We start from the raw sequence: 26,761 nt of genomic DNA, 5'->3' as shown, positions 1-26,761 counted from the left end.
GTACACTTCAAGCTTTCGTTCGTTTCAATACAAAGAACAAGCATAGCATTGAACTAATAAAATAGTTCTGTCTATTTTGAGCGAAAAAAATTCATAAAATCCAGTCTTCATGTCGGGCGAGTTGATTGGGCAGACGAGGTGATGGAACAGACGGGGCAACAGAAGCGGGCGGCGGCAGTAAAGGCAGGCTGGGTGATGGAAGATATACCCAGGAGGTGCATATCTCCACGGGCGGTGGGGTCGCCACCCAGCGACTCTTTCTTGGACTGACTTGGGCCTGGGCTCTACATCTTGTGTCTACGCGCGCATGTCTCGTTTCGTAGACTCGCGCATTCGATATAGGATGGGTGTGCGATGACGGCGATGGCTACGAGGCGTCGCGGTGGCGCCATACCACCTCACTTGCCATACGATCGCGTCATGGTGGAGGATCGGTTTGAATGGTTTTGACGGAAACAAGAGCTTACAGGAGGAGGACTTGGACGTCAGGACGGCGACGGCGGCACGCATCGAGCTCCTCCAGCGACCAAGTGCCATCGACCCAGACGTTGGCTTGGGGCTGCGAGAACACAACCGATCGAAGTGACGAACTGGCAAAGATCGCATGGAGTCCTGCGTTCGAGAACGAAACGTTGCTGACGTTGAGAAACGTGACCGTGGGACACGTGCGCAGGAGGTGGTCGACGTGGACATTCGCCGACGCGGCAGTTGGGTCCCATCCGGTCAGGACAAGTTGGGTCAAGTTTGGTACATCGCTCGAGGTGACGAACTTGGGGACGTTCAGCGATCGACACCACGCGCACGTGAGAGAATTCAGTCGGGGACACTGGAGCTCGAGATCGGTTAGTTGATCGCATCCAGACAAGTGTAGCGACTCGAGAGTTGGCGACGACAGCAACAATTCCGATAACTTGGTGCAGTAGGACACTGACACATGAACGAGGTGGTCCATCTTGTTCAAGTACACTGCAAGCGTTCCGTTGAAATATGTGTCCGTGATGAGGGTGTGGCTCCCTGTCAACACAACTTGCCTTGCTCGCGATGCATGTCGTACCAACGTCGTCACGGCATGTCGGTGCTTCTCGAGGCTGTACGACATGTTGATGATGCGCATCTCCCCCAAAAAGGACGTCCAAGCGGAATGGATTGACTTGTTCAGGGCGTAGCACGATGCCAGGTCCATGGACGGCAAGAACGCCATGATGTGCCACAAGGCATCAAGCGGACACGTTTCCATCGCGAACGATGGAATGAGTGTATTGAATATTAGAGAAATGCATTAAGTTTGAAAGGATATTCGACCTTGAGGATATTTCTTCGGGCATGAAGGTAATCCCGCTCGACCGATGGCTCGACAAGACGAGGACGCTGCTGCAGATGGAGCGAGAGGCCGAGATCGGCCAGGCCAAGATCGAGAACGACACACTACCACCGGTGTCGAACCCGAACGTCCTCTTGCACTTGCTCATGACGTCCGCATCGACGGGACTCTTTGGACGTAGGGTGCTTGTGCTCAAGCACAACCAAGGCCGGGAATTCGGAGCACACCACTTCAACGTTGGCGACTTGGTGTCCATGTGCATTCCTACCGCATCGTTGACTCCAGCCAATGCAGACGGGTTCCCAAAGGGTATCGTGACCAAAGTCGAGGACAATAGCATCGCCGTGGCGTTTGAAGAGCTGGAGGACACCGATGCATACCACAACGAATCGATTCGGTCTACCATTCATTCCACAAAGGGAAATGCATCTCTCATGTCGTCGCTGTTGTAGGTTGGATCGTCTCGTGAACGACGCGACGTATCGAAAACTCATGGAAGGTCTCGACGTTCTCGCTAAGTATACCGACGGACCTGCACGACACATTGTCGACGTGTACGCAATGCTGTCAGGGGTCTCTTCGCTTGATCGTCAACGTCTTCTTTGTCTTCAGGATCTTCCACGGCGCGGCTCCGTCGTCCAGTCCCCTTCCTTCCATCGACTTGTCGCGACGTTCCACCATGAATCCATCGCAAGTGGGCGCGATTCAGTTTGCGCTTGAGTCGAAAGACATTGCGATGATCCACGGACCTCCTGGCACAGGCAAGACGACGACGCTCGTCGAGTTCATCACCCTGTGCGTCCAGCAGTACCAGATGAAGGTTCTCGTTTGCGCGCCATCGAACATTGCCGTCGACAACATCCTGGACAAGATGGCGTCGGCGCAGGCGTCGAAAAAGTCTGGGAAGCTACGAATGACGCGCCTCGGCCATCCCGCACGCCTACTGCCTCATGTGCTCAAACATTGCCTCGACTCGAAGATCCAGTCGGCGGAAGGCACACAGATCATTGCAGATATCCGAAAGGAACTAGCAGGGCTCAAACCATCCAAAGCAACATTTCACGCTGTCCGGCAAGAGCGGAAGGCCCTTCGAAAGGAGATTCGAGTGCGTGAGGAAAAGGTGGTGTCCGAGGTATGTGTTTTCCAGGCCCATGGAGAGAATGGCGACGTGAATTGCATTAGATCATCGAACACAGCGACGTTGTATTTGCCACGAACGCCGGTGCCGCGACAAAGTTGCTGAGAAATGTTGTCTTTGACGTTGTCGTCATTGACGAAGCTGCTCAAGCACTCGAAGCGAGTTGCTGGATCCCTTTGCTGCTTGGGAAGCGCTGCGTGCTGGCAGGTGATCACCACCAGCTACCCCCGACGATCCAGAGCGAGCAAGCTGCGAGAAAAGGCCTTGGCTTGACACTGTTTGACCGAGTGACCCAGATGGAGCACTCGAAGGGCGTCGTGCGGATGCTCTCGACGCAGTATCGCATGCACCACGATATCTCGAGCTGGTCGTCAAAAGCCATGTACGCCAACCAACTGGCGAGTTGCGACAGTGTCGCGACGAGAAAATTGAGCGACTTGGCCCACGTGAACATTGAAAGCGACGCACTGGATGCAACGTTGCTGCTTGTGGACACGGCTGGCTGTGGCTTGGACGAAGAGAGGTGGACCCGCGCATGTCGAGTCGCATTGGTAACAAAAGTTGACCGCGTAGTGAAGAAGGTAGTGGCATCCTCAAGGCGTCGAAGTCCAACCAAGGCGAGGCCCTGGTAGCCGTGCAGCACGTCAAGGCTTTGTTGGCGACGGGTCTCCGGCCGTCCGAGGTGGCCGTGATTACACCATACAACGGGCAAGTGGGAGTGCTCAAGCGCTTACTGCACCCCGACCATCCGACCGTTGAGATTCGATCGGTGGATGGGTTCCAGGGGTGCGAGAAGGAGGCGGTCGTGATGAGTCTGGTGCGATCCAATGCGACGAAACAAGTGGGTTTTCTCGCCGACGACCGGCGCATGAACGTTGCGATCACGCGGGCGAAGCGTCATGTCGCACTCATTTGCGACACGGACACGTTGTCCAAGCACCCGTTCTTGAAGGCATTGGTACGTCCGGTCGCGCTAGCCAGTCGTCTCATGGCTGGTTAGATTGATCACTTTGAAGAGCATGGCGAGTGTCGCAGCGCCCACGAGTACTTGGATGTTGTCGAAGGAGGCGAGACCAGCTCCGCCGTGGCGGCGGCAATCAAGGCTGCGACGGCAGTCGGCGCCTCAAGCAAACCCAAGACAGCCGAGACGAAGAAACTTCCGTCGACTGCTCCAAAGCTCACGCAGGTACACACCTGCTAGTGTGGAAGTCCCCCAGTTGAAGCGGACGTGCATGCGCAGGTGAAAACAAAAGCCCCAAAGAGCACTGGTCCTACACACTCGCCACGTTCGCCACAGGAAGAACCAGTCCGTGCGACCCAACTTGTCGAAGAGGAGACTCCTGTGCCGCTACATGGCACGGAAGAAGTTCCAGCAGCGCAAGGCGTTGTAGTCCCAGAAGAGAAAGCAGAGGTATTAGTGGAAGAACGCGTGCATGTCACGAGCGCATTTGCGTTGCTGAGCGACGGCGAGTCCTCTTCCGCAGAAGAGAACAGATCTGACGACGATAGACACGATGCAACGCACGGTGGTCGAGAGAATGCACCCTCGATGAATGCTACATTAAAGGAACTGCATATGGCACGACTGGCTCGCAATCCGCCGCCGCCGTCGAAAAAGTCTGCAAAGAAGACAAAGAAGGGAAAGTCGGAACAGTTGCTGGTCAAAGGTCATGGGGAATGCCCCCCAGACGAGGACGAGTGGGGCTTCTTAGACCGGCTAGTGGCCTCTGCCAACTCATGTGCGTTCGTGTCGTGTACCCAAAAGACCCACGTCACTGGCTCCGTGTGCAAGTTCTGCAAGTACAAGTTTTGCTATTCCCACGGTCTTCCAGAGGTTCACGGGTGTGGCTCTGCCGTCCGTGCGTTCGAGAGGGCCAATGCCGCCCCTGCTCGGAAGCCCCCCAAGGCGGCGAATCGGCAAGCACTTCAGAAAGCGCTGGACACCAAGCTGACGAAGGCATGCCAGGATCGCAAGCCCAAACCCAAGAAGACGACGCCATGATGCAGTTGAAAACCGTTCGAAGCGTTGCCATGACTAATTGGTCAAAATAGTTGCAATGACTAAACTACTTCGACGACTTCTCGTTTCACAGGTGTGGACTCGAAAAAACGTCGGGACGACATCGGCGTTTTATCGGTTCACAATCGCACTTAATACATATGCATACGATATGGAAACTTAAACCAGAACGTCCAATACGTTTTAATGGTTGAACCATGAACGCCGTTTAAGTGCGAATCTCGCCCGCGGCATCGTTGCGTTCAAAAAACTGTGGGGCCAGACGAGGAAAGAGCGGGCAGCGACACCGACGTGTAGATGGACGACGAGCCGTGGCAACGTACCCTGGAGCACCTCACAGGTATGCCATTCATGCTGGCGATGTAGGTGTGCTCGCCCGACTGTCCTCATGACGCGACTGTGTAGGTGTCCAAGGTCTGAACAAGAGTGAAGTCCGCAAGGACGTGAAGGAAGTCGAGCAACTTTTGGACGACCATCGACAGTTTGTCGAGAAGCACCAGCACGACAAATCGAAAACAGCAACTGCCAGTCATATGGAGGAAGACGAAGATGTAACATTGTCCCGACTCCGTCGCCAACAGTACTTGGCCAACTTGTACCTCAACAAACCGATGCCCAAGAAAAAACGAAGCCGCGGCCGCGAAGTCATGAGCGCCGAGGAAATTATTGAAACGCTTCCCGTGTGCCGACGCGCTGTGCGATTGACGCAGGCGGAATTGGCTGCTGTGAAGAAGGAACGGTTGAACTTGGAAGACACGTACCTCAAGCTCCGAACCAGCTTTATCCACGAGTTGGAAGCGATGGTGCGAGAGGACAAGGACCAACAGCGCGTAATGCTACGAATACGTAAATCCGTCGGAAAGGCGGTCGCCAAGCTCCTGAGCAGCAAGCGGCGCCACACGGCGCTGCAAGATATCCTCGTCGAACTCGAAACAAGGGGCGACACGATCGAGTCCCTTCAGACCCACGTGGCTCGACTGACGAAATTGCTTGGCCAGCACGACATTCCACTGGATTCGGTCGTGGTCGGGGACACTGTGAGCTGGACCGACGGCAAGGTTCGTTGGCACATTGCTACTTTCGCATAACCAGAGTTGAGAGTAGGGAGAAGTGGTGTCAGTGTCCAAGGACACGGTCAAAGTCAAGCTCGAGAACGGAGAATTGACGACAGTGGCACTAGACGCCGTTGAAGTAAACAAGGCCAAGACCACCACTGCGATGACGGAGGCAGAATTGCAATTAAAGGCCAAGTACTTTGAAAAGGCAGGCGAGTGGGTGTCGGCTGAGGCCGCGTGGAAGGAGCTCATCGAGAAGGAGCAACTCGAGGAAGATGACTGGAACAGCGACGATGACGATGAAGACGAGAACGACGACGACGACGACGTCGATAAACGAAAGACCGACAAGAAGGTGGAGAAACTGCGCTTGAAGAAGCTCATCCCGTTCAAAGCAACGACATTGCCGTCCACGCCGTTCAACGTGCCTCTGCTCATCAGTCCTTTGAGGTGGAGAGCTTATGTTCAACACCAAGGACATGACATGATGTGACACTAACGTAGTGAACTGCCGGACCATGTTGCAGCGGCGGCGGCAGGACTCTCGAATGTTCAGTGGATGGGCAGTGCTCTCCCAGAGAATCTCGCGCAGTGGGAAGCGGATCGAATGGAAAATTTGGTGCTGAAGGGCGAGGTCGAAAGGCTCAAGTTCCAGCTGCAACAGACGGAGGCACAGAAGAAGGACGCGCAGAACCACGTGAACGTGCAGCTCGAGAGCATCAACAAGCTCGTGTCTCAGGTAGCATTTGGAACGCGTGTATCGGGGTCTCACCTGGGAAGGACTGTAGTTGGAGAAACAGCGAGAAGCGACTGCGGCCGCCACGACGCTGCTCCACCAACCTTCCTCTGCCAAAGACGTCAAGGCGAAGAAACAATCCGTGTCTGCTGTCGACAAGCGGCAGAAACAGCCGAGAAAGGACAGTTTGTCCGAATCGGCGTCGACGCCAGGGTCCCCATTGAAGGACGTCGACATGAGCGGTGGCGAGGAAGACACTGCGGACGACGATGACAAGGGAACCGAAACGACACGACGATCGCTGCGGTCCTCCAAAACTCCCGCGGTGGCGCCATCGCCGGCCAAGCAGCTTCCAACCTCAACCTCCGAAGACAAGGTAGGCATGAAGTTGATCGTACAAGGAGAGGCCCACAAGTGTTAACTTAGGGGTCAACTGGCTCGAGTGGGAATAACAATCGGCGAAAGAAAGACTCGAACGAGGCTGCAAAGAAGGACGACACCGATGCTGCAACCGACAAGAGTCACGGGGCGGCCAAAGTCACGGCTCGACGCAAGTCCAGCCGGTCCAAAGGCACCACCCCCAAATCCCCCACGAATGCCGACGGTTTGTCTGACACGGAAGAAGAGCCGGCTGCCAAGCGACGAACGCGGGCGTAGCGACGTAGCTCCATCTTTAATCTGTTACAAGTTGTGCCAGCATGCACACACGATGCCATCATCACCTCGTAGGAACAGTATGGCGTTTCGTGCTGGGATAGTATCCGGAATATTCCGGATAAGGTGATGTGCTTGGTTTTTGACACTCTGCCGCGCGGTGTGGATTGAGATGCCGGTGTGCGGCCGGTGCAATGCGACAAAGGGCTTCAACAAGTGAGATGGACACGCGAAGCTTGATGAATGACGCTATGGACGTAGGTTCCACGCTTTGGAAAAGCTCAAGGCGCAGCCCACGTGCAAAGACTGCATCAAAATCAAAGACCAGCCTGTAGCACTGAGTGCTTGCGTGGAAAGGACCGAGGCAGAGTCATCCGCGCAAGAAGACACTCCAGTTGCTTCTCCGAGTTTCGCTCCGGCCAAGGAACCGCCGATCATGAGTCCTCCAGGATCTAAGTACGTGGCTCAACCAGATATCCACACTCACAGTGACCGCATCAACTTGCACAGAAAGAAAGGCGTGTCCGTGGATGACTTCGTATTTCTGCGAGTGATCGGGAAAGGAACGTTTGGCAAAGTTCTCATGGTGCGCCACAAGAAGACGGAAGTAATCTACGCCATGAAGGTATCTACCCCGTTACAAGTGAGCTAGTGAACTGCATGTTGAGGCAGGTCATCAGCAAACAGTTTCTCGTCGACATGGATTCGGTCAAGTACATGAAGTCTGAGCGCAACATCATGACGAAGGTCGCGCATGAGGAATTCGCCGCCAACTTATGCTCCGTTGTCTTAGATCCACCATCCGTTTGTGATTGGGCTCGAATTCGCCTTCCAAACCGAGTCCAAGGTATATTTGGTGATGGAGTACCAGCCGGGCGGCGAGCTCTTTTCCCATCTTAAGAAAGAAGGGCTTCTCATGGAGGTATGTTTCCCGGTGTTTTCGTCCGTCCAAGACACAGCTGTGGTAGGACAAAGCAAAGTTCTATTTGGCCGAGATGATCCTCGCCTTGGAACATCTCCACCTCCAAGGAATTATCCATCGGTAGGCAACCAACCACAGAACCTTCTAACCAGGGGAGTCAGGGACCTGAAGCCAGAGAACGTCCTTATCTCTGCCCAAGGCCACGTCAAACTCACGGGTACTAGTCCGATGCCACATCATGACATCATCGGGTTGTTGTAGACTTTGGTTTGGCCAAACAAGTCAACGACGTTGGTGAAGTTGTCGGTTGCGACTGGCTAATTTCACGCGTAGGGTGACGAACTGTACACGTTCTGTGGCACTCAAGAATATATGGTGCCGCACCCCAACCACCTGACACGTTCCTGTCCATGACACGAATGTAGGCGCCAGAAATGGTGCTGGGCAATGGCTACTCGTCGGTACGCCACGTCATCTACACACAGCTCTATCGATGCCACGGTCTTGGCAGGCCGTCGACTGGTGGTCCCTTGGGGCTCTCGCGTATGAAATGCTCGTCGGCCACCCTCCGTTTGAAACCAAAAACAAAAACCGAAAGGAACTGCACAAGAAGATTTTGACGGCCAAGGTTGATGACGTGTCGGGGATATGCTTGATTCACATGACCTTGTAGCTGGTCCTGCCCAAGTGGCTATCGTCGGAAGCTCACTCGTTGCTCAAGTCCCTGCTCGAGCGCAACATTGACAAGCGATTGGGAGGCGGAAAGTCCACCATGTTTGTCGTCCGAGGGGTGCAAGCTCTGAAGTGCCACCCTTTCTTCCGCTCAATCGACTGGAATGCAATTGCTCAGTTGAAGACCCCCCCTCCCATGGTGCCACGCGTCAATCACGAAACGGATACGTCCAACTTCGACACGGAATTCACAGGTCTCCCCGCGACGGACCTGACATGCGGCAACTTTGATGGAGACAACGAAACCTTTCGCGGCTTTTCGTTCTATGGCCACGATGAGCTCGATATAGTCGACGACATTGAGAGTCTCGTGCTCCACCGCACTCGCTCCCTGTCCCGTCGCGCGTCTAAGGAGTTTCTTGAAGTGCTTCACACCGATCCTTCGGCATTGGGCGGCGCAGTTGCGGCCGACAGCAGCAGCGGCGGGACGGCACCTTGTTAAAGGTCAATTTCACAATGTCCGGATATTTCTTATCTGTCCGGATGATTTTCTTCTTGACATTCACCCTCACAACGCACCGACGCCAACATCCGGCGGTGGGCGAGATGCTCCACTTGGACATGCCAGTCATCAAGTACGCCATGGCGGCTCGCTGCCACTACATCTTCCAGATCATATCCTTCACCACACGGGTCAGTTACGCGAACCAGCAGAACGTGCTTTTCCTCATTTGCGCGTTCAACGTCGTGGTGTGGTTTGCTCTGTACGCGTACTTTCAAGAGAAGCTCACAATCCACGGCGATGCACCGCCAGAGCTGGTCGTGATGTGCCCGCAGTACTTCATCTACACTGTCGTGGCGTGTTGTGGGCTGTTCATTAAGCGAGCTAGCACGAGGAAGGAGAAGTGCTCGTCGGCTCGAGCCTCGATAGGAACCGTTCAACAGCCGCCGTGGCACGCCTTTGTATTCATCGCCGCTGCCACATTTGGATCGTACTACTTTTCGTTTCGGGCGCTGCGACATGTGTCATATCTGCTCAAAGTGCTCGGGAAGACATGCAAACCGATCCCGATTCTCCTCGTAGGCCTGTGCTTCGGCAAGACGTACCCTCTGCGCAAGTACGGATGACGTGTCCTTGTGCTGACACTCACACCACTTTTGAAGGTACACCAGCGTCCTTCTCATCACGGCCGGCGCCGCACTCTTCTTTTTGTCACAGACGCAGTCAAGAACATCATTGTCATCCGCTCCGCATGACGATTCCTCCGACTCGGCTCCTCTCATGGGCGTGGCCCTCTTGACGCTATCTTTGTTCTGTGACGGCTTGGCTGGGGCGCTCGAAGACAAATATATTGCCGAGTTCAACGTCGGTCCATTCGACTTGATGTTTCGCATCAGTTGGGCGAGCTGTGGCTTCTGTGCGGTGCTCCTCGGGCGGGACTGGATGACGTTGGTGATGGGCTTGTCCCAAGACAAGTGGCTCCTCATCGCGCTCATCGGAATCTGCGGCGGTCTCGGTCAAGTCTTTATGTTCCTCTCCATCGCGACATTCGGCTCTCTCTCAACTAGTGTCGTCGGCACGTGTCGAAAGATGATCACAGTTTTGTCATCCATTTACATGTTTGAGCACTCATTGTCGCCGGGTCAACTCGCTGGCCTCTTCCTCGCCTTTCTCGGGATGGTTTTCTCGACAGCGGCCGCCAAGTCCAAGCACTCCAGCGCCCCCCACCAGGACCCCGCTTGTGATATCATGCCGCAGGCACCGATGGAGCTGAACGACTTCTGCACGGTCCACCAGCGGAAGGATCCAGCGAATGTCGACCATGTCGTGTGATGCTGCAACTTATACGCCTTGAATCAGCGTTAAATCAGTAAGCAGCGCCAGGTCACCCCTTGTAAATGCGTACGAGTTCTCGAACATGCTGACGGCAAACCGGACACGACGGCGCGGTCACGAGGACGTTCTCGGCACATCCCATGCACATGGCGTTGTGGCCACATGGCACACAAACGGCATTCTGGGGACCGTCGAAGCACACGATGCACTCGCGGCAGTGGGGATTTCCTTCGTTCTCGTGCGTCGCCTCTGCAGTCGAATGTGCCGACGTGCTGGATGCTTCGGGTGGTCGAGTCGCTGGGATTGTAGGCATCGTCCTGGTTGTGTTCAAGTCGAACGTGCCTTTCTTGGACAGTTTCTTGCTCTGCTTTTCCAGTCCAGAGAATCCTCCGTGGCCAACTGCAAAGGCGACTTGAGCAGATGGAGAGAGCGCCAAGGACGGAGCTGACGGTGCATCTGGTGGAGGACTGGACGGGAAAAATTCTTTCGAGGGGAGTTTGGGTGCGGATGGGGACAATGGGGCACGGTGGAGCGCAGTACGCGGGGGTCCCCAGTCGGCCGCCGGACCAGTCGCGACTCGCGGTTCCTTGGCTGCCTCTTCCGTTTCCACATCCTCCTGCACGCAGACGCGCTTGAAGTCACTCGTACGATATATATTGGGCACGTACGCTCGCGAAATCGTTGTGGCGACGAAGGAGGCGCGCGTCGTCCAGCATGGCAAGCGACTGCCATGATGGGTTGGACATCAAACGACAGTATCGAGGTCACGGTGTGTACCGAATAGACGCTGAAGAAGGTAGTCCATGCCTCGAATCCATCGGCGCTGGCTGCAGCAAACTCGACGGTCACCGTGGCTCCATCGCGTCTGGCTTGGAAAGAGAACCCATGTTGCCGAGAATGCTTGGTGCATGTCGGAGATGATTGAAAAGGATCGCCCAGTGCGTACAACAATGTGGACCTGCACTTGACATGATTCACGACATGCTGACGAAACGTACGTGGGCACGGGAGGACATCGCGCATGCTCCTTGGCGTTGAAGAGGCAAATCTCCACTTGCGACGACGACGGCGCTGTTCGCAGCACGATGGCGTAGCTAAGATAAATAAGGGAGTGACGGAAACCCAGAGAAGTTTCGAAAGCACCATACCGAAGCTTCCATGGAGAAGGTCCAAGGAATTTGGAAATGCCCATCGTCGCCGTGCTCTCATATACCCACGAACGGAATATGCAACATCGCTAACGTGTTGTCATGGAAGGGATGGAACGAGCGGGAGCCCAACCTCTTCCAGGAGCCTTGCGCATTCCTTAAAGCGAGTCCACGCGTCGTGGTCCAAACAAGCCATGCGCGCGATTTGGAGGGGCGAGTGGTGGCGGCGATCGAGGGTGTATGGGTTCATATATGGCACGTCCAGCAGAAACGCGACGACGTCCATTTGTCCATGCTCGCAGGCGCAATGGAGGGCCGTGGAACCTGCTTTATTCCGCGCGTCTACATTGGCGCCAACGGCAATGAGAATTTTGGCGCACTCGACATGGCCCTGTGCACACGCGACGAGCAGGGGAGTGTTGCCTGTCTTCGGATCGGTGTATTCAAGGAAGTCGCTCGTGACAGGGCTCATCGACGACACAAACGCCTCCAGAGCAGAAACAACGCCATGGAAGCATGCCATGTAGGGCAATTGTTCGTCGCTATATAGTTCGGGATGGAACACAACGTCTTTTTCGGCTTGAAACTCCTGTAGTTTGGACAGCACTGCATTGAGTTCCATGGTTTGCCGCTGCCACTTTTCGCTGTTTTGAGGGTACGCGTCCCTCTTGGTGAGGATTCTGTCGCGAATTCGCTCCAATGCCGCCATCGACTTGTCCAGACGACTGAGCGCGACTTGCGTGTGCTGATGGTTGCTTCCTGTCATGATTGTGCTGATGACGCTTGAAACAGTTATGCATGCCTGAAAACTGTACCTAGTTTAGGGAAGGCCTTGGGCAAGAGTCACAAGGAATGCGTCAGATTCGCCAAAATACAGATATTTTGGATTATAGACCAATGAGATCTAGCGACTTGATAAAATGATGACCAATCAAATGGATACACTTTGCATGAAATACTCTTTAAATAGATATAGATTATCACATCATATTTAGAAGGTTTGCTCTCGATGGAACGTGGTGTGCACATGGAAGACGGCGCGGTGGGATCGACGGGACGACGGGCGGCGCTGCCTCGGGAAGCACGAAACAATATTGTCACATACAACGAGGCTCAGTTTTACATGGAGACGTCGCACAGAAGTCCCAAGCGAGCAAAGCCAACGACACCGCGAGGTAGCACTTCGCTCGCCACGGTTGAACTGGAGGTCGATTCGGAGATTCGCAAAGGCAAATACGACGTTGGCGACTGTGTCGTAGTATCTCACAACGACGACGAATACGTTGCCCTTGTAAGCTCTCTGCAAAGCGGCGACGGCAGCCCTGCTTCAGCAGAATCGACTAGCCACCCGACAAGGTTTACAGGAATTTGGTACTTCCGCCCCGACGACGTGGCGAAGGAAGCACTGGGAACCGTGGACGGAGGAGTTTTCGAAAATGAAGTGTTTCTGTCCGTGGAAAAGGACACAAACGGCATCGAGCACATCGTGGGCAAGTGTCAAGTCGTGTCCGAGCTGGACATGCGCGATCGACAAAACATCCTTCGTCTCAATCAGCACCCCGCCGACAATGAAGAAATGGTGTTCGTGTGTCGGTACAAGTACGATATGAAGAAGCAGACGCTGTCGCCCTTGGAGGACCCGTACGAAGTGCGTCACGGTCTAGGAAGGAACGAGCCTTCCATCGGCTACGAGTTCCAAGCGGACAACTTGCCACCATGCACGAAACCTCCTCGATCTCCCTTCACCGGCACCCACGTCTGGTCCCCCTCCTCCATGAATAATGCTCCGTACGCCTTTAAACAGTTCATCAAAGCAGTCGATTCCCTGCGGTATGGAATCGGTGCTATTGTGAAGCTATACGTTGGAGGCTGCAGTGCCAGGTCGATTACAACTCCTATGACCGTCCATGTTTCCAAGAACAACTCGTTGACCGGTGGCACGGTCTGCCGCGGGATCGTGTGCAATGTCGTCGACAAGAATTCCATCATCGTGTGCGCAGCAGCTGCGGGTGGCGTGCCCATGGAGGTGTTCAAAGAGACGGCGAGCTCGGCCCTCACGGACGACCGAGCAATGGGATACTTTCACGAATGCCGTCGCGACTGTGGGGCGGCCCTGGAGAAGTGCACCACGGCATTCCGACAGCTTCAGGTAGAAGAGAAAGCGCTATTCCGACGGGAGCTCCAAGCGCACTTGGCCAAGTCAGTGCATTGACCGGTGTCATCTGCTTTCTCTGTTCCAGCGTCATGGCTTTCGGAGACCCCGTATTAACAACGTAAAAGACCAATCTAAGGTGCACGGATCATGTTGATTTGCTTTGTTGGCTTGTAGCTCAGTGCAGATAATCGGACGGGAAAACTGAAATGTGCCCCATCAAGCTGAAATCATGGGCTTTCGGGAGGAATCGCACATCTGCAGTTTGCGTTCTTTGTAAAACGAGAATACTGTATTTTCTAAGCAAAAGTAATGATAATGAGCAAACCAATCTAAGGTGCACCGTTTTAACTTGGCTTCAGTATTGTCTGTTGCATATAAATTTTAGGAATAGGGTATAAATTGTGAGCAGGTCAAATGTAAATTTCACAGGTAATGCATTCATACAGTCAACATGGATCTTTTGGCATTTTCGATATTTCAACACAAGAAAAATGACTCAAGGTATTCAACCAAGTCAACTGAACATGCAACGATGTTGAGGTATTAAACTACGACCTCCTCGTTCATTGACCTAGTTTGTCCACCAGAAAATGGCTTCAATCCAAGCATGGCAGCAATGCCAGCCCATTTCAAGGCCACCTTCGACAATGTAAGTCTGTTTCCATTTTCGCGTCCTTTTCGCCCGCCCCGCTTGACACGCAGAGATGCTTTTAGTTTGGACGCAGCTTCGCGTTCGACTTTCGTCTTGTCCAACTCGCTCAGCAAAGCCAAAGTAAGAATTCTACCGCCGACATCAACCGACTTTCGATGGGTCTTTTTCCTCTTTGGCATAACAGGCAAGTTCAGCACGACTGCTCGTAGTTCACCTTGGCGTTCAATCCAGTTTGCTTCCAAGTACGACTTTGGGACACCACCCTCCTTAAACATATTGAACCGATTCATCATTTGAACCTTCGATAGTGGCCAGAGGCCAGTAGCCCTGAACTCGGCAATGACATTGGCTGGGAGGATGCTGTCCACCCAAGCATTTGAAGCAATCCGCAGCGCCGTAGACTTCGAAATAGAATAGAGTTCACCCGTATCTATAACGTAAATATTAATTGAGGACAGATAACTGATTATAGTACCATTGTTCACCATTTCCTCAACAATTGCATTGCGAATGGCGGTCTTGTAGGGTCCAAAGACAGCAACATCCAAAGGTTGAAATAAATGTGTCGCATTCGATGGAAGACATAACAATATTATGTGCAAATCAACGCACTGTTGAACAATTGCGGGTGAATAATGAGAAGCAAGTCTGTCGAAAATTAACAAAACAGGGCGTGCACAATTAATTGATTCCGAAAAATGTTGAATCCAGGATTTGAAAAGGTTCTCATTCATAAATCCTTTGGGAGACGTCGAAATAGTAGCATTTGGTATCGTACACTCGAGACCCAATACTCGTTCAACCGTTTCACCAGGAAACAAAAACATTGGGGGAAACACATAACCAGATGCAGATGCACAAGCAACAATAGACAAGTGAAAATTTGGAGATACTGTCTTAGCCCACACATTTTGTGACCCTTTCAATGCAATTACTGGCCTTCCCCTTTTTCTTGACGCAAATGCGGTTTCATCCATATTGAACACTCGATCAGGGGTGAGCCGATGTTCCGTGACTGTTTGCAATAGTGAATCAAACAATCTGTCCACAGCATCTTCATCCACCGCGTTTCGTGAATTGTTGATAACTTGAGCCACGCGAGAAGTAAGCACTGGGTGGCGCTGACGGAAGCGCTTGTACCAGCTACCGGTGAGATACTTGTGGGTGGGGTCAATCGCACGCAAGTGTTGAGTGGCTTTGACCATGATGGCATTGCGGTCAGTTGGATGCCCGTCTTGTTGCATGGCAACAATCCAAGCTACAAGGTCGCTTTCGCAACTGGACGGGAGCGCAGTCTTTGGTCCCGGGCGCATTGGAGTATGGTTGCGACCCGACTTGTTGGCGCCAACTGCTTTCATGATTGTGTTGTACGGAATGCGTGAGGCCGTAGCAACACGCTTGCTACAAGCACCGTTGACGACTTGGTTAACGGCACCCTCAAGTTGCTGTGGAGTGTACTGGCGGCGACGTGAACGACAAGGTCGTTCGCCAGGTTCATTCATTGAGGCGCAAAACGTTGAGTGTTGTGACATGCATACTTTGATTAGTTTATGGAGGTTTTGCCACTAAATTCGTAAGCTTATGATTGGGTACTTTTCGTGCACCATAGAATGGTCCGTGCACCTTAAATTGGTCTTTTACGTTATCCATTTCGAAAGTGTGCTGTTTGACAAAGAGGAAGATGCAAAGAACAATTCTCTTGATAACGTTAGTACAGTGAACCCCGGAAAGAGCCGACACCCTCAACCGAGCAGGCATGGAAAGAGCCTCTTCTTTCTTTTAGAGGAAATGAGGATGTAGGTTAAAAACAATAAAACCAGAATTTGAGACAATAAAACATTATGTTGAATGATTGTATTCTTCATACTACTGTTCTGGGCACCCAGAACACTTCCCCCTCCAATAGGGAGTGTCCGATCGTTTCTTCTATGGGCGCCCGCAGTGCCTTGATTTCTTGTTTGTCGTCGTTCTTCACAATACAACACCGCATTACAACCGCAATGTCTTCGCACAATTGGGATGCAGGTTCCCAAGACGCTTCTGCTTCAAACCCCTTCCACTTGACCAGAACTTCATGTCTTCCTTCGTTGCAACGCGCCGCCAAGAGTGCCTCGACGTAGAAACCTGCTTCACCGAACGCGGCGTAATCCACCAGGTCATTTGTTACCTCGAGGTCATCGACGCGAATGAACTTGAGCCGGCTGGTGTGGTGCAACGCTGTCTTGTACGGCTCCACCAGTTGCTAAACTTCCATGACTAAGTCCACTCTTGACACGCGGTAAGGCCCATTCCAATTCAGGGCCAACTTATTCGGGTACTTCAGTAACCGGCCGACTAGTACGAAATCCCAAACTTCGTCATGCACACATTCTTCTTTCGCCCATGCTGGTCCCTAGCTTTCCTGCGCAACTATCGCTTCGCACAGCGACATACCGATGCATGTCGTCTAGAGCTTGTCGTAACTCGGCCATGTGCTTCTTACCTGTGCTGGGAAGCCAGTCCACAGTCACCACTTCCTTCGTCCTTGGGTGTACGAACCCAGCAATCGGCGGTGTTGACGGCAAAACTTGAAACGTCGTCACCGGGGAAACACCACCCAGCCGATCGGCCGACTGGTGGTTCAGGGCACTTTGCCCGAGCGGCAATACACGGTACCACTCGTCCAGTCGCAACTTCATCTCGCTGAGGAGGGCCTTCAACTCGCGCTTCACGAAGCTGTTCACCACTTCCACCGTCCTGTTCTCCCATGGTGTGTAGGGCGTGGTGATGTGGTGGTCGAATCAGATCATGTTCTTGATCTTGTCCACCACTTCGTTCTTGAAATTGCTGTCGCCATCAGACACCCATTTCAGGACCGTGCCGTGTGTGACAAACCAGTCCAGCAACGCGTTGGCTGTACTCGCGGCGTCCGCTGTAGCCGAGGGAAATAGGCCACAAAACCCGCTTATGTCGTATTTCACGACAAGCACGAATTTGCAGCCGTTCGAGGCTGGAGGCTGACGTAACCATTCGAAATGGATCAGCTCGTTCGGGCGTTCCGAATGCAACGCCGCACCCCAAGGGCGCGGAACCACGACTCCGTCTACACCGAGGCAATGGAAACAGCCACCGACGAAGGACTTGATGTTTTCTTTGGCTGTCGCCCACTCGAACCGATCGAGTATGTCCTTCTGCGTAACGTCCACGCCGCGGTGACTAGCGGCACCTTGACAGGCAATGATGCAGATCCACTGCCTTGTCCGGGACCCAAATCTTGCTGGCTGTCGTCACGTAAAGACCGTTCTCTTCACTCCAGGTCACATTCGGGTGTTCTTCCCCCGAGTTTTCCGTCGCTTCACGCTGTAACCCCAAGATCTTGGCTGCCGTCGGCCATTCGAAATCCTCTGCTTGTAGGGGCGAAGCAACCACCAGTTGTCGCACTCGCGCAACTTGCGCAGGCAGAGGGGCCACTCCCCACAGGCTACCAAATCTGCCCAGGCATCGGCACCCCCGGCTACGTTCTCGAGGGTGTACGGGAACGTCGTCATGACCATAGCCCACCACTTCAACTTGTGGGCATGGTAACGCGCCATGTTGAATTTGTGCAACAGATTCTGATGATCCGTGAACAGTCGGAATCCCTGCTGCCGCAGCAGGAGGTACTCGAGCCGTTTGCACGACTCCACGATCGCAAACGCTTCCTTCTCCACCGTCGGCCAACGGCGCTGGCACCACCAAAAGAGCCCCTCAAACCGCCAGCGGCTCATGCCCCTGATCATCCACGGGCAGACCCAGGTCTCTAGGTGGAATCTGGGTGTTCGCCGCGCCCCAGTGCGTTTCGCTTGCATCTGTGTACAAACAGATGACCTTCCCCGACGACGGATGCGACAGCGGCACCGTGTGCTGAAGCGTCGTTTCAACAGCTGCATTACACTCGTCGTGCTCAGCTGCCCAACCGATGACATCCAACTTGATCTTCGCCAAGGCTGTCTTCTTCGAGCCTCCGGCGGCCTTGGCTGCAAAATCCAGCAATCCACGCTGGGAGCAACCAAACTCGCATACCCCGGGATCGACGTGCGCATCAGTTCGTGGCGCACACGAACTGCTGTAACTCGGCGCCAGTTGTTGGCGTCTCTAACGCACACAATCCTTGCACCCGGTCGGGTGAATGAGCGATTCCATCCGCAGAAATCACTTTCCCGCACCATTTGGCTTCCTTGAGGAAGAAGTCGCACTTCCTTGGATGGAGCTTGAGGCGGAACCTGCCGCAAATGGCGAGCACCACGTCCAACAATACCAGCAACCTGTCTGTGCTGTCTGCGTACCCCGTCTGGCCCATAAGGATCCGGGTGGAGGTATACAAGCCAAAAGGCGTAATGAACGAGTACCACAACTGGCAGGCGGGATGCAGCGCGAGATGCCAATATCCCTTCAGCCAATCCAGCGTGAAAACACCTTCAGACCGACCAGCGTTGCCATGGCTGCGGCCAAGTTCGGCATCGGCCATGGCATCGAGACTGTCCACACGTTGATCGGTCTTGAATCGATCGTCATATGATATTCACCGGGCTCCTTCTTGGCGACGATTCTCGGCGCAGCCACCCAGGTTGCGCGATTGTTCGGATAGACAAGGCCCCCGATACTAGTTCTCCCACATGCTTCTTGAGGTAATCCATGTGGGCAGGCGGGTACCGCCGCAGTGACGTCTTTACAGGGACCGCGCCTTCCTTCAGCCGTACCATCAACGGCTCCACATCCACCGGCAAGTCCCGACCAAACTCGAGACGGAACACATCGATGTGATGGGTCAGGATGCGCCTGAGCTCCATCGCTTGCGCATCCGTAAGGCCACGTTCCATGGCCTCCGCAATCTTTTCGTCGAGGATGCGCCGTATCTGCCCGTATGGGTCAGCCGTCTTCTCCATCGACAGGGTAGAGCAAGCAACGTCCAACTCTTCAGCGTCGTCACCATACATCTCCTGCAGGCGTTGGAAGGTTCTTGGTTTGTCTTCACCGTCGCCCAAATCGCCGACTTCCCTGGTTTGGCACTTCATCAGCGCATCCACGAGCATGTCATCAAGCGAAAACCCGAGGCGTTCCATAACAGGTTGACCGATCAGGAGGTTGATCTGCGGCGATTGCTCGTCCACCCAAGCATTCAAACCACGGAGAGGCAAGGGTCATATGGACGTCCCCAAGGTCAGCGCCTTGAACTGCACTTGCCGCGTCACCTTGAGCGACAGAGAGTTCACACCAAACGGCTTCAGCTTCACAAATGGCTTGTCCACAACGCTTGGTCTTGATCCCAGGCGCTCTAGTGCCTGCAGCAATCCGTTTGACTCCAGGGACTCATCTGAGCCTGAGTACAACAACACGCGGGGCTGCACCAGCACGTCGTCCAACGTGGCACGGCACTCAATGCTGTTGCTCTTGTCGCTATTCTTCATGGCGTTCACACCTCGACAACTGGCGTAAACCTCGTCCATCAGTTTCTTCACCCTGCCGTCGGTGATGCCGGGGTGTTCGCGGACACGGTGCTCAGTAGATTGACACTTCAAACACTGGCCTTGGGCCGCTCGAACCTAAGTTCCCTATCGGTCTTCAGGGCATGCGCAGTTGGCGCAGCATTTGGTTTCTTGTCGTTGCAACCGTAACTACGACCGTAGCCACGCGGGTTCTGGCACTGCTCGCTCCTCGGCCGCGCTTCCACTGGTGCCCTGGCGGGTTTCTCTCCATCCACACCGCCATATACCCAGCGGCGAACTACCGCAGCCACTTGATGAAACGAAACACGTCAGCCTTGAGGACTTTGTTTTGCTGCAATTGAAACTGTTTCGTAACCGCAACTTGCAGTGGCGCAGGCGTAATCGCCTTCGTGATGATCCCCACCACCAGTTTTCCTTCTTGATGCAGCACCCACTCTTGGCCGTCTGCCTCGAGAGCTCGCATCATGTTGTCCAAGTTCGGCTAACTCGACTATCGGCGTCGAGGATCCGCGTGTCGAACTGCACGGCTATTTGCAGACGCCTCTTGAGCGCGTCCAGCTCCGCCGGCTCTTCGTCATGGGCTTCCATGAACCAGGCAACCCATTCGGTTTCAGTCACATCGCCATGCGACTTCCCCAAGTCGAACATTGCAATGCGCCGCTTGTAGAATGGGTCTATGCAAGCACCCACATGCATCAGGAATGGCAGCTGGTCGGTCGACTGCAATGCCTCGATGTGCGAGGTATACCGCTTATACTCTCGCATGAACGCCCGACGTTCTGCCTTCTTGACTCCTTGAACAAAGGCGGCTGGGGAATAGCCGGCGCGTTGAGCTCACGGACTCCGGTGTCTCATGTCTACGTCTTCGGCCACACTTGTCGCTGTCGGCGTGTCGGTTGACAGATGCGTCTCGGCAGCCGATGCATTTGCTGCAGACGGTGCCACCTTTGGCACATGTATCGCGTTGCCTTCTTGTCCAACTCCGCGCCGGTCGATCGGCTGTGGCTGGGTTCTTCGAGGAGACCCAAATGGCCCACGAAGACGCTCGCGGCCTTGGCGCACTCCAGAGTCATACCGCACTGCGCCGTCGTCGCGCTCCGGCGTCCGTGACTTGCGACTTGACGACTACTCATCAATATCACTCATCGTGAGCTCGATACAATGCTCTAAAGAATTCTTTGTTCAGCACTCCGCACCTTCGACGACTCTTTGAACCTACAGGAACCACTCGCTTGGTCCGGTTCACAATGCAAACTGAATTACAGTCAATTAGCGAGTGGCCCTCACTTCGAGGTGAGCCACCCAGCTAACCGCACTTTCTGGAAATTTGACATCTCGGTTTGGGACCCGGCCAAAAGACCTTTCGTGAGGTTGAGTCGGCTATAGGCACCCAGAACACTCCCCCACTCATAGAATTCGAACTTTGTTAGTTGCTGGTCACTCGGTACATGCCACGCTGGGAGTCAACGGTCGGCTTGTGCGGGTGCTTGCGTTCTTGTTCCGTCTCTACCAATCTGGGCGTTTATCATCATAAATGCCGTTCATGAGGGTGCGGAACTATGCACAGGCGTTGGGGTGCCTCTTGGCGTACTCGCTCTTCTTGTGATGTCTAATCGCTGTCTAGCAGTGCTTGCATTTGACACTCTTGACCCCTGCGGATCGACATCGTCGCTGAAGAGGTTCCAGATGTCATTAGCAGAGCGACCGCGTTTCCTTTCCGATGCGGGGACGGCCATCGTATCATCATCAATATCATCAACGATGACCACATCGAGCGCGTCTTGCGGCTGCAGCTCGAGTATATCATCTTCGATGAACGGATCAACGGGCTCGACAAACTGGCTTGGAGAAATCGAGTGTTGCGACATTTGCTTAGAAAGAATTCTAGGGACTTTCTAAGCAGGTCGTGGAACACTGCGCTGTCTGGTCGCGGACGCTGTCGGACAAAACTACTTATTACGGGCATAAGGAGTATTATTCAATAATAATGTTCTATTAATGCAACCATATAAAGCCCATACCTCAGATGGAGGTGAGGTTTAAAAGGATGACCTTGCATAACCTAGGTGTAATAGACCTACTCGTGCCATCCCTGCATACAAGCAGTCCACCTCTATAACATGATCTGCATAAAAACTTCTACCACCCGCATGCTTCACTGCAGTGAATGACGAAACGGATTGCATGATTCAACAACTCTGCTTTTGTCATATAAAGTTTAGTTACTAAAATAAAGCACTGTGTTTGGCTAGCGATGTTATTCTCCCTTCTGCGCGATTTTTTTATAATTGACATCTCCACGCACACAGAAACTGATATCCCCCGCTGACCGAACGGGGCAAATTTGATAATTTTTATAAATAGATGACATTGAATGTCAGAGGGATTTTCAAACATTTGAAATCATTCACGTACGAGTACAGCAGATCGAATAAAGCATGCCAAGCAAAGTATGTTGCGGATGACTCTTGTGGAGAAGCATGCGTTAAATGCGAAGCATCTAATCGAGCCTAATGTACAGTAATCTGCTCTGCTCTGGCCTTATGGGCAGCTCAAACATTTGGACTCACGTCAACTCAATCGAAGTCGACTGTCGCGCACATTCTCAAGCTACAGCACACCGAGATTGCGTGCTGACAAGGCTAAGCGCATGAAGGAACAACGGGTCGCGCTGTCGGAGGTCGAAGTCATTTTATGGAGTGGATTCTCCCAGCGAAGAGCTCAGTGTGTGCATCACTGGCGACCGCATCAGGCAGCAGGCTTGAACGATCTGCTGCCAACTCTGTGTCGAAACAAACCTACGCTTCTCCAAGGGTTGGCTGTACAATTATCAAAGAAATGGGTATACATACCAGCAAGGTGCTGGATGGCGAGGCAGGTTCCATTCCCCGGGAGACCCGTCAACGTTGGCGCCGTGAGGTCCTAAGTATGACCGCCGGTTACTCCAGTAAGATTGCTCTCGTCATGGACGAAACCTCGTTTTTATTGCATGTCATCGCATCGGTCTATTACGCGCAATGGATGCTTGGGACGATGAAGCCAAAGAAACTCATTACGATTGCACTCACCACGAACGCAGCCGACACCGACACAATCGACCCCTTGTTCATTGGCACGGCAACAAAATCTCGTTGCTTCGGCGGTCAAACGCCAGCGGAGCTTGATTTGGATTACTACGCGAGTAAGAAAAGTTGGATGAACTTGGACATGTTCAACTCATACCTGGAAGCCCTAAACGTCAAGATGGCAGAACAGGACCGAAAGTTTCTAATGCTTGTCGTCAATGCCCCGCCGCGCTTGGTGTTCGAGTCCACACCCCTGTCCAACATCCGTGTCAAGAAACTGCCACCAAATATGACAGCCTTCCTGCAGCCCCTAGACACTGGAATCATCGCCGCTTTAAAGGCCAAAACCAAGCAGCGCCAGCTTCAAATGCGTTAGAGCAGATCAACGAAGTCGTTGCCGGTCGGCAAGACCGATTGTAGGAAGGATCTCTTGATATTGCAATGGGGTGGGCCAAGGAAGCGCGACGGTCAATGACGCAGTCCACAGTGGTGAACGGTTGCGCTCGAACTGGCATCATGGACGACGACCTTACCGCATTCAGCGGCAGATGTCGATATAATTGTTGAATTTGGACGTTAATTTTCGTGAATAGTTGGTTGTGAACGATACCCTTGACTGTCAATACCTATAAATACGTATAGCCTGTTATATTGTTCGTGGATAATTGTTTGGCGAGAAGGGGATATCGGAATTTATGACCGAGAATTCGACTCCGAAAACTCCAAAGCGGTCTTACACGGTGGCATTTAAGCTGCACGTACTGCAACTCCTTCATATTTCCATCCAACTAACAAGCGCCAAAGACATTCGCCGCAGATTTTGAGAAGGCCCTACATCGTCAAATAGTTGCTGAAGAAGAGGCAGCAGTAATTCGAAGTAAAATTACGGCTTCTAGCATAAGTTGTTGGTATTTTGCATCCAATTTCTGTGATTTCAATACACTATCAATTTGACACTGCCCGGGAAGTGTCCCTTCCTTTGTCACTTACTACATAGCACCGCTGCATCAAACCCTTATAGTTTAAGTGGTCATCCTACCCATCATGACACAATTTCTGAATGTCTTTGATCTGCAAAATTGCGTAAGAGTCTGTTTCACAGAAGCACAGTGCTCCTGCAATAATATCTAAAAAACAGTTAACCAATGATTAACTGTAAAAAGAGAATATATCGATTGGTTACAATTGGCTGAGAATTGAAACGCGGTTGGAACTTCCAAGCCGAATCATACCCCAGTATTCAGAAATACTTCGAGGACCACCATGTTCTCCATGTCCTACCATTCCGTTGTGCACTATAGCCTTCGCTGAGTGGCTCTTTTCTGTGCAAACCATTGGGAGAATGTCATGTGGTCGGACGAAAAAGAGTTCAACTTGGATGTCCCTGACGGGTTCTAGTATTACTGGCACGTCCTACGACACAACAAGGACGAGTTGTTCGCTCATCGCAGCGGCGGTAGGAGCTGTGTGATCTGTGGTGGTTATTCGTCGAGACCGAACTTGCCTTCCTGCTCCCACTTATTTGATACCTAATACACTGTCTAACTACCTTATGCCGTTTGGGCTGAATTGTACGGCGACAGCTTTATCTTCATGCAGAATAATGCCAGTATACACTGTGCCAAATCAGTTTTGGAGTTTCTTTAAGAAAACAACGTCGTATGTTTTGAACTTCCTGAGTTGTCTCCATCGAAAACTTCTGGGGACTCCTCGCTCGTTAAGTCTACCAAGATGGGAGGCGGTATCAATCAGTTGCCGAGCTCAAGAGCGAATGGGTGAACGTTACTCAAGATTACATATTCCTCAAGCTCAATGAAATTCCAATTCACAAAGAAGAGATAATTTAATAGCTAACAAATTGGTCAATAGGACAAATATATCCACTCATGGTTGTGACATGCGGCACGCATCACGCAATATACTACCTCCGACCAATAAGTTTGCAACAACATGTGGAATCGCATATCAAAAATATTTGCAACAAAGCGAAAATCAAGATAAAACATACATTATTTGATGACATTCATTCAGGCTAGTTGTGCATGATATGATACGAGCCTTCGTCGTCGTTGAGTTCAAACTCAATTGCATCACCGCAAAGGATGAACTGTAGATCGAAGGTGTTGCTTGATTGAATAGCCGCCTCTGCAACCTGAATTGCAGCTTCAATTTGTTGTGCACGGACCTCTTCCTCTAGAGTCGCTCTGGCAGTCGCACCATCCGTTTGTCGAAGTTTTGAAAGGCCTTGATCATACACCTCTTGTGGACACGCGACACTGACTGGAAGCTCGCCAAGGCGAGCGAGGTGCTTCTTGTGCATATGAGGTATGGGAAAACCGTTTCCACCATCAGCCTTGATGATTTCGAGCATCACAGATTGGAGAGTGAGAAAATTCCACTCCAAATTTGCCATTGGGATGTCATGCCACGCATTCTTCACTCTCTCCACAAGCTCCTCGATGCTCTTGCAATTCTGTCGTTGCTGAAGTGTTTGGAGCGCACGGAAGAAGCCCAAGTCCAGCACATTCAGGTCAGGTGAATTCGGGGGTTGGCAAACAATTTGCATTTTGCAGTCGTATTCCCGCTTCGTGGCATGCAGCATGGATTTCAATGTCTTGTGGTGAAATATGGGGTCTAGCGTTATCTTGTTGCAGTTTGACAACGCACAGACCAGGGAGTTCGTGAACCGACATCAAATCCGACAAAACTTGTGATATTGCAGGGATAACTTTGTCAATGAGCATGGCTTTGTAGGACTTCCTTGTTACGTTTACGCTTTTCATTTCAAGAGTCCCTGCAGGCCTTCTGTGGCTGTTTTTCTTTGCTGCAACTAACTCGGTAAAGTGCCATGTTCCAATCTTCCCACTGAACCACGTTTCTGTCGTAGCGTTCCAACGTGGCCTTGCAACAGCGGACAAGAACATGACCTTCCCAATGAAACGAGTAGACTTGCATGATCGATGGGGTGGTGGCTCATTTGGTAGCAGATAGATTGTTTTGTTGACTTGAGTCATGTAAAACCATTTTTCATCTACATGAATGGTGTCATACATGGGATCAAATTCTAACCTGTTGTCGGTTGACCGTTGCACGTGCTTCATCGCCCAGTCGAGCCTCGCAAACGCATTGGATGGAGTGAGAGTTGGCTTTACGCGTGACTTGTGCCGTTTTAGAAGTCCCTTCTTGTAGTGATATTGTAGTGTTGAACAAGGCACGCCAATGTGAGCAGCAATAGCTTGTAAGCTTGTTCGTTTTGTAGCCGGCATTGAGGACATCTTTTCATGGAGATCGGTATGTTTCAGCTTTCGACCACTTTTGCACGTTTTGGAGTTTATGTCTGACACCAAAAGCTTTTGGTCAACAACTTGTACGTCAGCGCGCTCCCAAATACGCTGAGTTGTTGCTCGATCGCACTTGAAGATGCGCGCCACCTCACTCAAAGCACCACGCGGCAGTTGCTCATTGCCACCGAGACGGACAAGTAGATGCCGGAGTACGTCCTCGCGTTCCTGCTGTGTCAAGTTGGCGCGCTTCGATCCCTTGACCGGCATTTTGCATGTGACGACGACGACGGTACTTTCGTCGCCATGGGACGCTTTATTATCCGGATACGGTTACAAATTTCTAGCGTTTCACATTTTATGACTTGATACAAAGTATGTATCAGTGACGACAAACTTTGAGGACAGTAGCACTTCCATACCAAAAACTGGAGTGCCATTGGTCAAGTTCTATAACGCTCGATCTCCCAAAATATAATATCCTTTTAGATTTGAAAAATGTTCAAAATTGATCGAGATCGAAACGAATTATCCATTTGTTGCAAACTTTATTGGTCGGAGGTACTAGTAGTAATATTTTACACTTGAAGTTGTGCTTGAACGCCTGGTACTTCTGTAACTGTTTTGATTCGCCCATAAG

At 52.4% G+C, this 26,761-nt stretch overlaps 9 protein-coding genes across 9 annotated transcripts; 5 read left to right on the top strand and 4 right to left on the bottom strand.

Annotated features, from left to right (window-relative positions):
* Positions 1 to 65: 65 nt before the first annotated feature.
* Positions 66 to 1,245, bottom strand: H310_01820 (hypothetical protein). The gene has a single exon (XM_008865127.1). The coding sequence runs from the start codon at positions 1,235 to 1,237 to the stop codon at positions 464 to 466; it is 774 nt and encodes a 257-aa protein (XP_008863349.1). The 5' UTR covers positions 1,238 to 1,245; the 3' UTR covers positions 66 to 463.
* H310_01819 (hypothetical protein) lies at positions 85 to 4,535 on the top strand. The gene is made up of 7 exons (XM_008865126.1): positions 85 to 1,718; positions 1,774 to 1,875; positions 1,934 to 2,453; positions 2,504 to 2,982; positions 3,033 to 3,417; positions 3,460 to 3,645; positions 3,700 to 4,535. The coding sequence occupies exons 1-7, from the start codon at positions 1,324 to 1,326 to the stop codon at positions 4,459 to 4,461; spliced, it is 2,829 nt and encodes a 942-aa protein (XP_008863348.1). The 5' UTR covers positions 85 to 1,323; the 3' UTR covers positions 4,462 to 4,535.
* A 181-nt stretch (positions 4,536 to 4,716) lies between these two features.
* H310_01818 (hypothetical protein) lies at positions 4,717 to 6,985 on the top strand. Its single transcript, XM_008865125.1, has 6 exons — positions 4,717 to 4,819; positions 4,885 to 5,537; positions 5,584 to 5,984; positions 6,039 to 6,273; positions 6,323 to 6,646; positions 6,697 to 6,985. Exons 1-6 carry the CDS (start codon positions 4,777 to 4,779, stop codon positions 6,925 to 6,927), a joined length of 1,887 nt encoding a protein of 628 aa, XP_008863347.1. The 5' UTR covers positions 4,717 to 4,776; the 3' UTR covers positions 6,928 to 6,985.
* Positions 6,986 to 7,078: 93 nt separating this feature from the next.
* On the top strand, positions 7,079 to 9,078 carry H310_01817 (AGC protein kinase). Its single transcript, XM_008865124.1, has 12 exons — positions 7,079 to 7,140; positions 7,186 to 7,380; positions 7,435 to 7,549; positions 7,597 to 7,671; positions 7,718 to 7,846; positions 7,893 to 7,966; positions 8,008 to 8,063; positions 8,108 to 8,136; positions 8,180 to 8,221; positions 8,272 to 8,307; positions 8,358 to 8,474; positions 8,520 to 9,078. Exons 1-12 carry the CDS (start codon positions 7,097 to 7,099, stop codon positions 9,018 to 9,020), a joined length of 1,413 nt encoding a protein of 470 aa, XP_008863346.1. The 5' UTR covers positions 7,079 to 7,096; the 3' UTR covers positions 9,021 to 9,078.
* Positions 9,079 to 9,124: 46 nt separating this feature from the next.
* On the top strand, positions 9,125 to 10,352 carry H310_01816 (hypothetical protein; the record flags this gene model as incomplete). The annotated part of the gene is made up of 2 exons (XM_008865123.1): positions 9,125 to 9,636; positions 9,683 to 10,352. 2 exons carry the CDS (start codon positions 9,125 to 9,127, stop codon positions 10,350 to 10,352), a joined length of 1,182 nt encoding a protein of 393 aa, XP_008863345.1.
* A 52-nt stretch (positions 10,353 to 10,404) lies between these two features.
* On the bottom strand, positions 10,405 to 12,269 carry H310_01815 (hypothetical protein; the record flags this gene model as incomplete). The annotated part of the gene is made up of 6 exons (XM_008865122.1): positions 10,405 to 10,971; positions 11,024 to 11,080; positions 11,133 to 11,313; positions 11,354 to 11,449; positions 11,504 to 11,592; positions 11,637 to 12,269. 6 exons carry the CDS (start codon positions 12,267 to 12,269, stop codon positions 10,405 to 10,407), a joined length of 1,623 nt encoding a protein of 540 aa, XP_008863344.1.
* Positions 12,270 to 12,501: 232 nt separating this feature from the next.
* H310_01814 (hypothetical protein) lies at positions 12,502 to 13,812 on the top strand. The gene has a single exon (XM_008865121.1). It carries the CDS (start codon positions 12,513 to 12,515, stop codon positions 13,713 to 13,715), a length of 1,203 nt encoding a protein of 400 aa, XP_008863343.1. The 5' UTR covers positions 12,502 to 12,512; the 3' UTR covers positions 13,716 to 13,812.
* A 2,359-nt stretch (positions 13,813 to 16,171) lies between these two features.
* H310_01813 (hypothetical protein) lies at positions 16,172 to 19,736 on the bottom strand (the record flags this gene model as incomplete). The annotated part of the gene is made up of 9 exons (XM_008865120.1): positions 16,172 to 16,552; positions 16,734 to 17,046; positions 17,516 to 17,779; positions 17,824 to 17,990; positions 18,043 to 18,423; positions 18,485 to 18,551; positions 18,615 to 18,826; positions 18,945 to 19,418; positions 19,521 to 19,736. The coding sequence occupies 9 exons, from the start codon at positions 19,734 to 19,736 to the stop codon at positions 16,172 to 16,174; spliced, it is 2,475 nt and encodes an 824-aa protein (XP_008863342.1).
* Positions 19,737 to 20,052: 316 nt separating this feature from the next.
* Positions 20,053 to 20,540, bottom strand: H310_01812 (hypothetical protein; the record flags this gene model as incomplete). Its single annotated transcript, XM_008865119.1, has 2 exons — positions 20,053 to 20,219; positions 20,267 to 20,540. The coding sequence occupies 2 exons, from the start codon at positions 20,538 to 20,540 to the stop codon at positions 20,053 to 20,055; spliced, it is 441 nt and encodes a 146-aa protein (XP_008863341.1).
* Positions 20,541 to 26,761: the final 6,221 nt, after the last annotated feature.

This window comes from Aphanomyces invadans (assembly GCF_000520115.1).
Source record: "Aphanomyces invadans strain NJM9701 unplaced genomic scaffold supercont1.3, whole genome shotgun sequence".
NCBI lineage: Eukaryota > Oomycota > Saprolegniomycetes > Saprolegniales > Verrucalvaceae > Aphanomyces > Aphanomyces invadans.
The sequence above is the reverse complement of the archived record's forward strand: the minus strand, read 5'-3'. Positions and strand labels throughout refer to the sequence as shown.

Bases quoted from the DNA above. Each gene is read 5' to 3' on its own strand.
- H310_01820 (XM_008865127.1), bottom strand. From the start codon at position 1,237: ATGGAAACGTGTCCGCTTGATGCCTTGTGGCACATCATGGCGTTCTTG.
- H310_01819 (XM_008865126.1), top strand. From the start codon at position 1,324: ATGAAGGTAATCCCGCTCGACCGATGGCTCGACAAGACGAGGACGCTG. The intron at 2,983-3,032 runs GTGGACCCGCGC...TTGACCGCGTAG, and splicing joins TGTGGCTTGGACGAAGAGAG to TGAAGAAGGTAGTGGCATCC. The intron at 3,418-3,459 runs GTACGTCCGGTC...ATGGCTGGTTAG, and splicing joins ACCCGTTCTTGAAGGCATTG to ATTGATCACTTTGAAGAGCA.
- H310_01818 (XM_008865125.1), top strand. From the start codon at position 4,777: ATGGACGACGAGCCGTGGCAACGTACCCTGGAGCACCTCACAG. The intron at 5,538-5,583 runs GTTCGTTGGCAC...AGTTGAGAGTAG, and splicing joins TGAGCTGGACCGACGGCAAG to GGAGAAGTGGTGTCAGTGTC. The intron at 6,647-6,696 runs GTAGGCATGAAG...GTGTTAACTTAG, and splicing joins CCTCAACCTCCGAAGACAAG to GGGTCAACTGGCTCGAGTGG.
- H310_01817 (XM_008865124.1), top strand. From the start codon at position 7,097: ATGCCGGTGTGCGGCCGGTGCAATGCGACAAAGGGCTTCAACAA. The intron at 7,550-7,596 runs GTATCTACCCCG...ATGTTGAGGCAG, and splicing joins AAGTAATCTACGCCATGAAG to GTCATCAGCAAACAGTTTCT. The intron at 7,847-7,892 runs GTATGTTTCCCG...CAGCTGTGGTAG, and splicing joins AAGAAGGGCTTCTCATGGAG to GACAAAGCAAAGTTCTATTT.
- H310_01814 (XM_008865121.1), top strand. From the start codon at position 12,513: ATGGAACGTGGTGTGCACATGGAAGACGGCGCGGTGGGATCGACGGGA.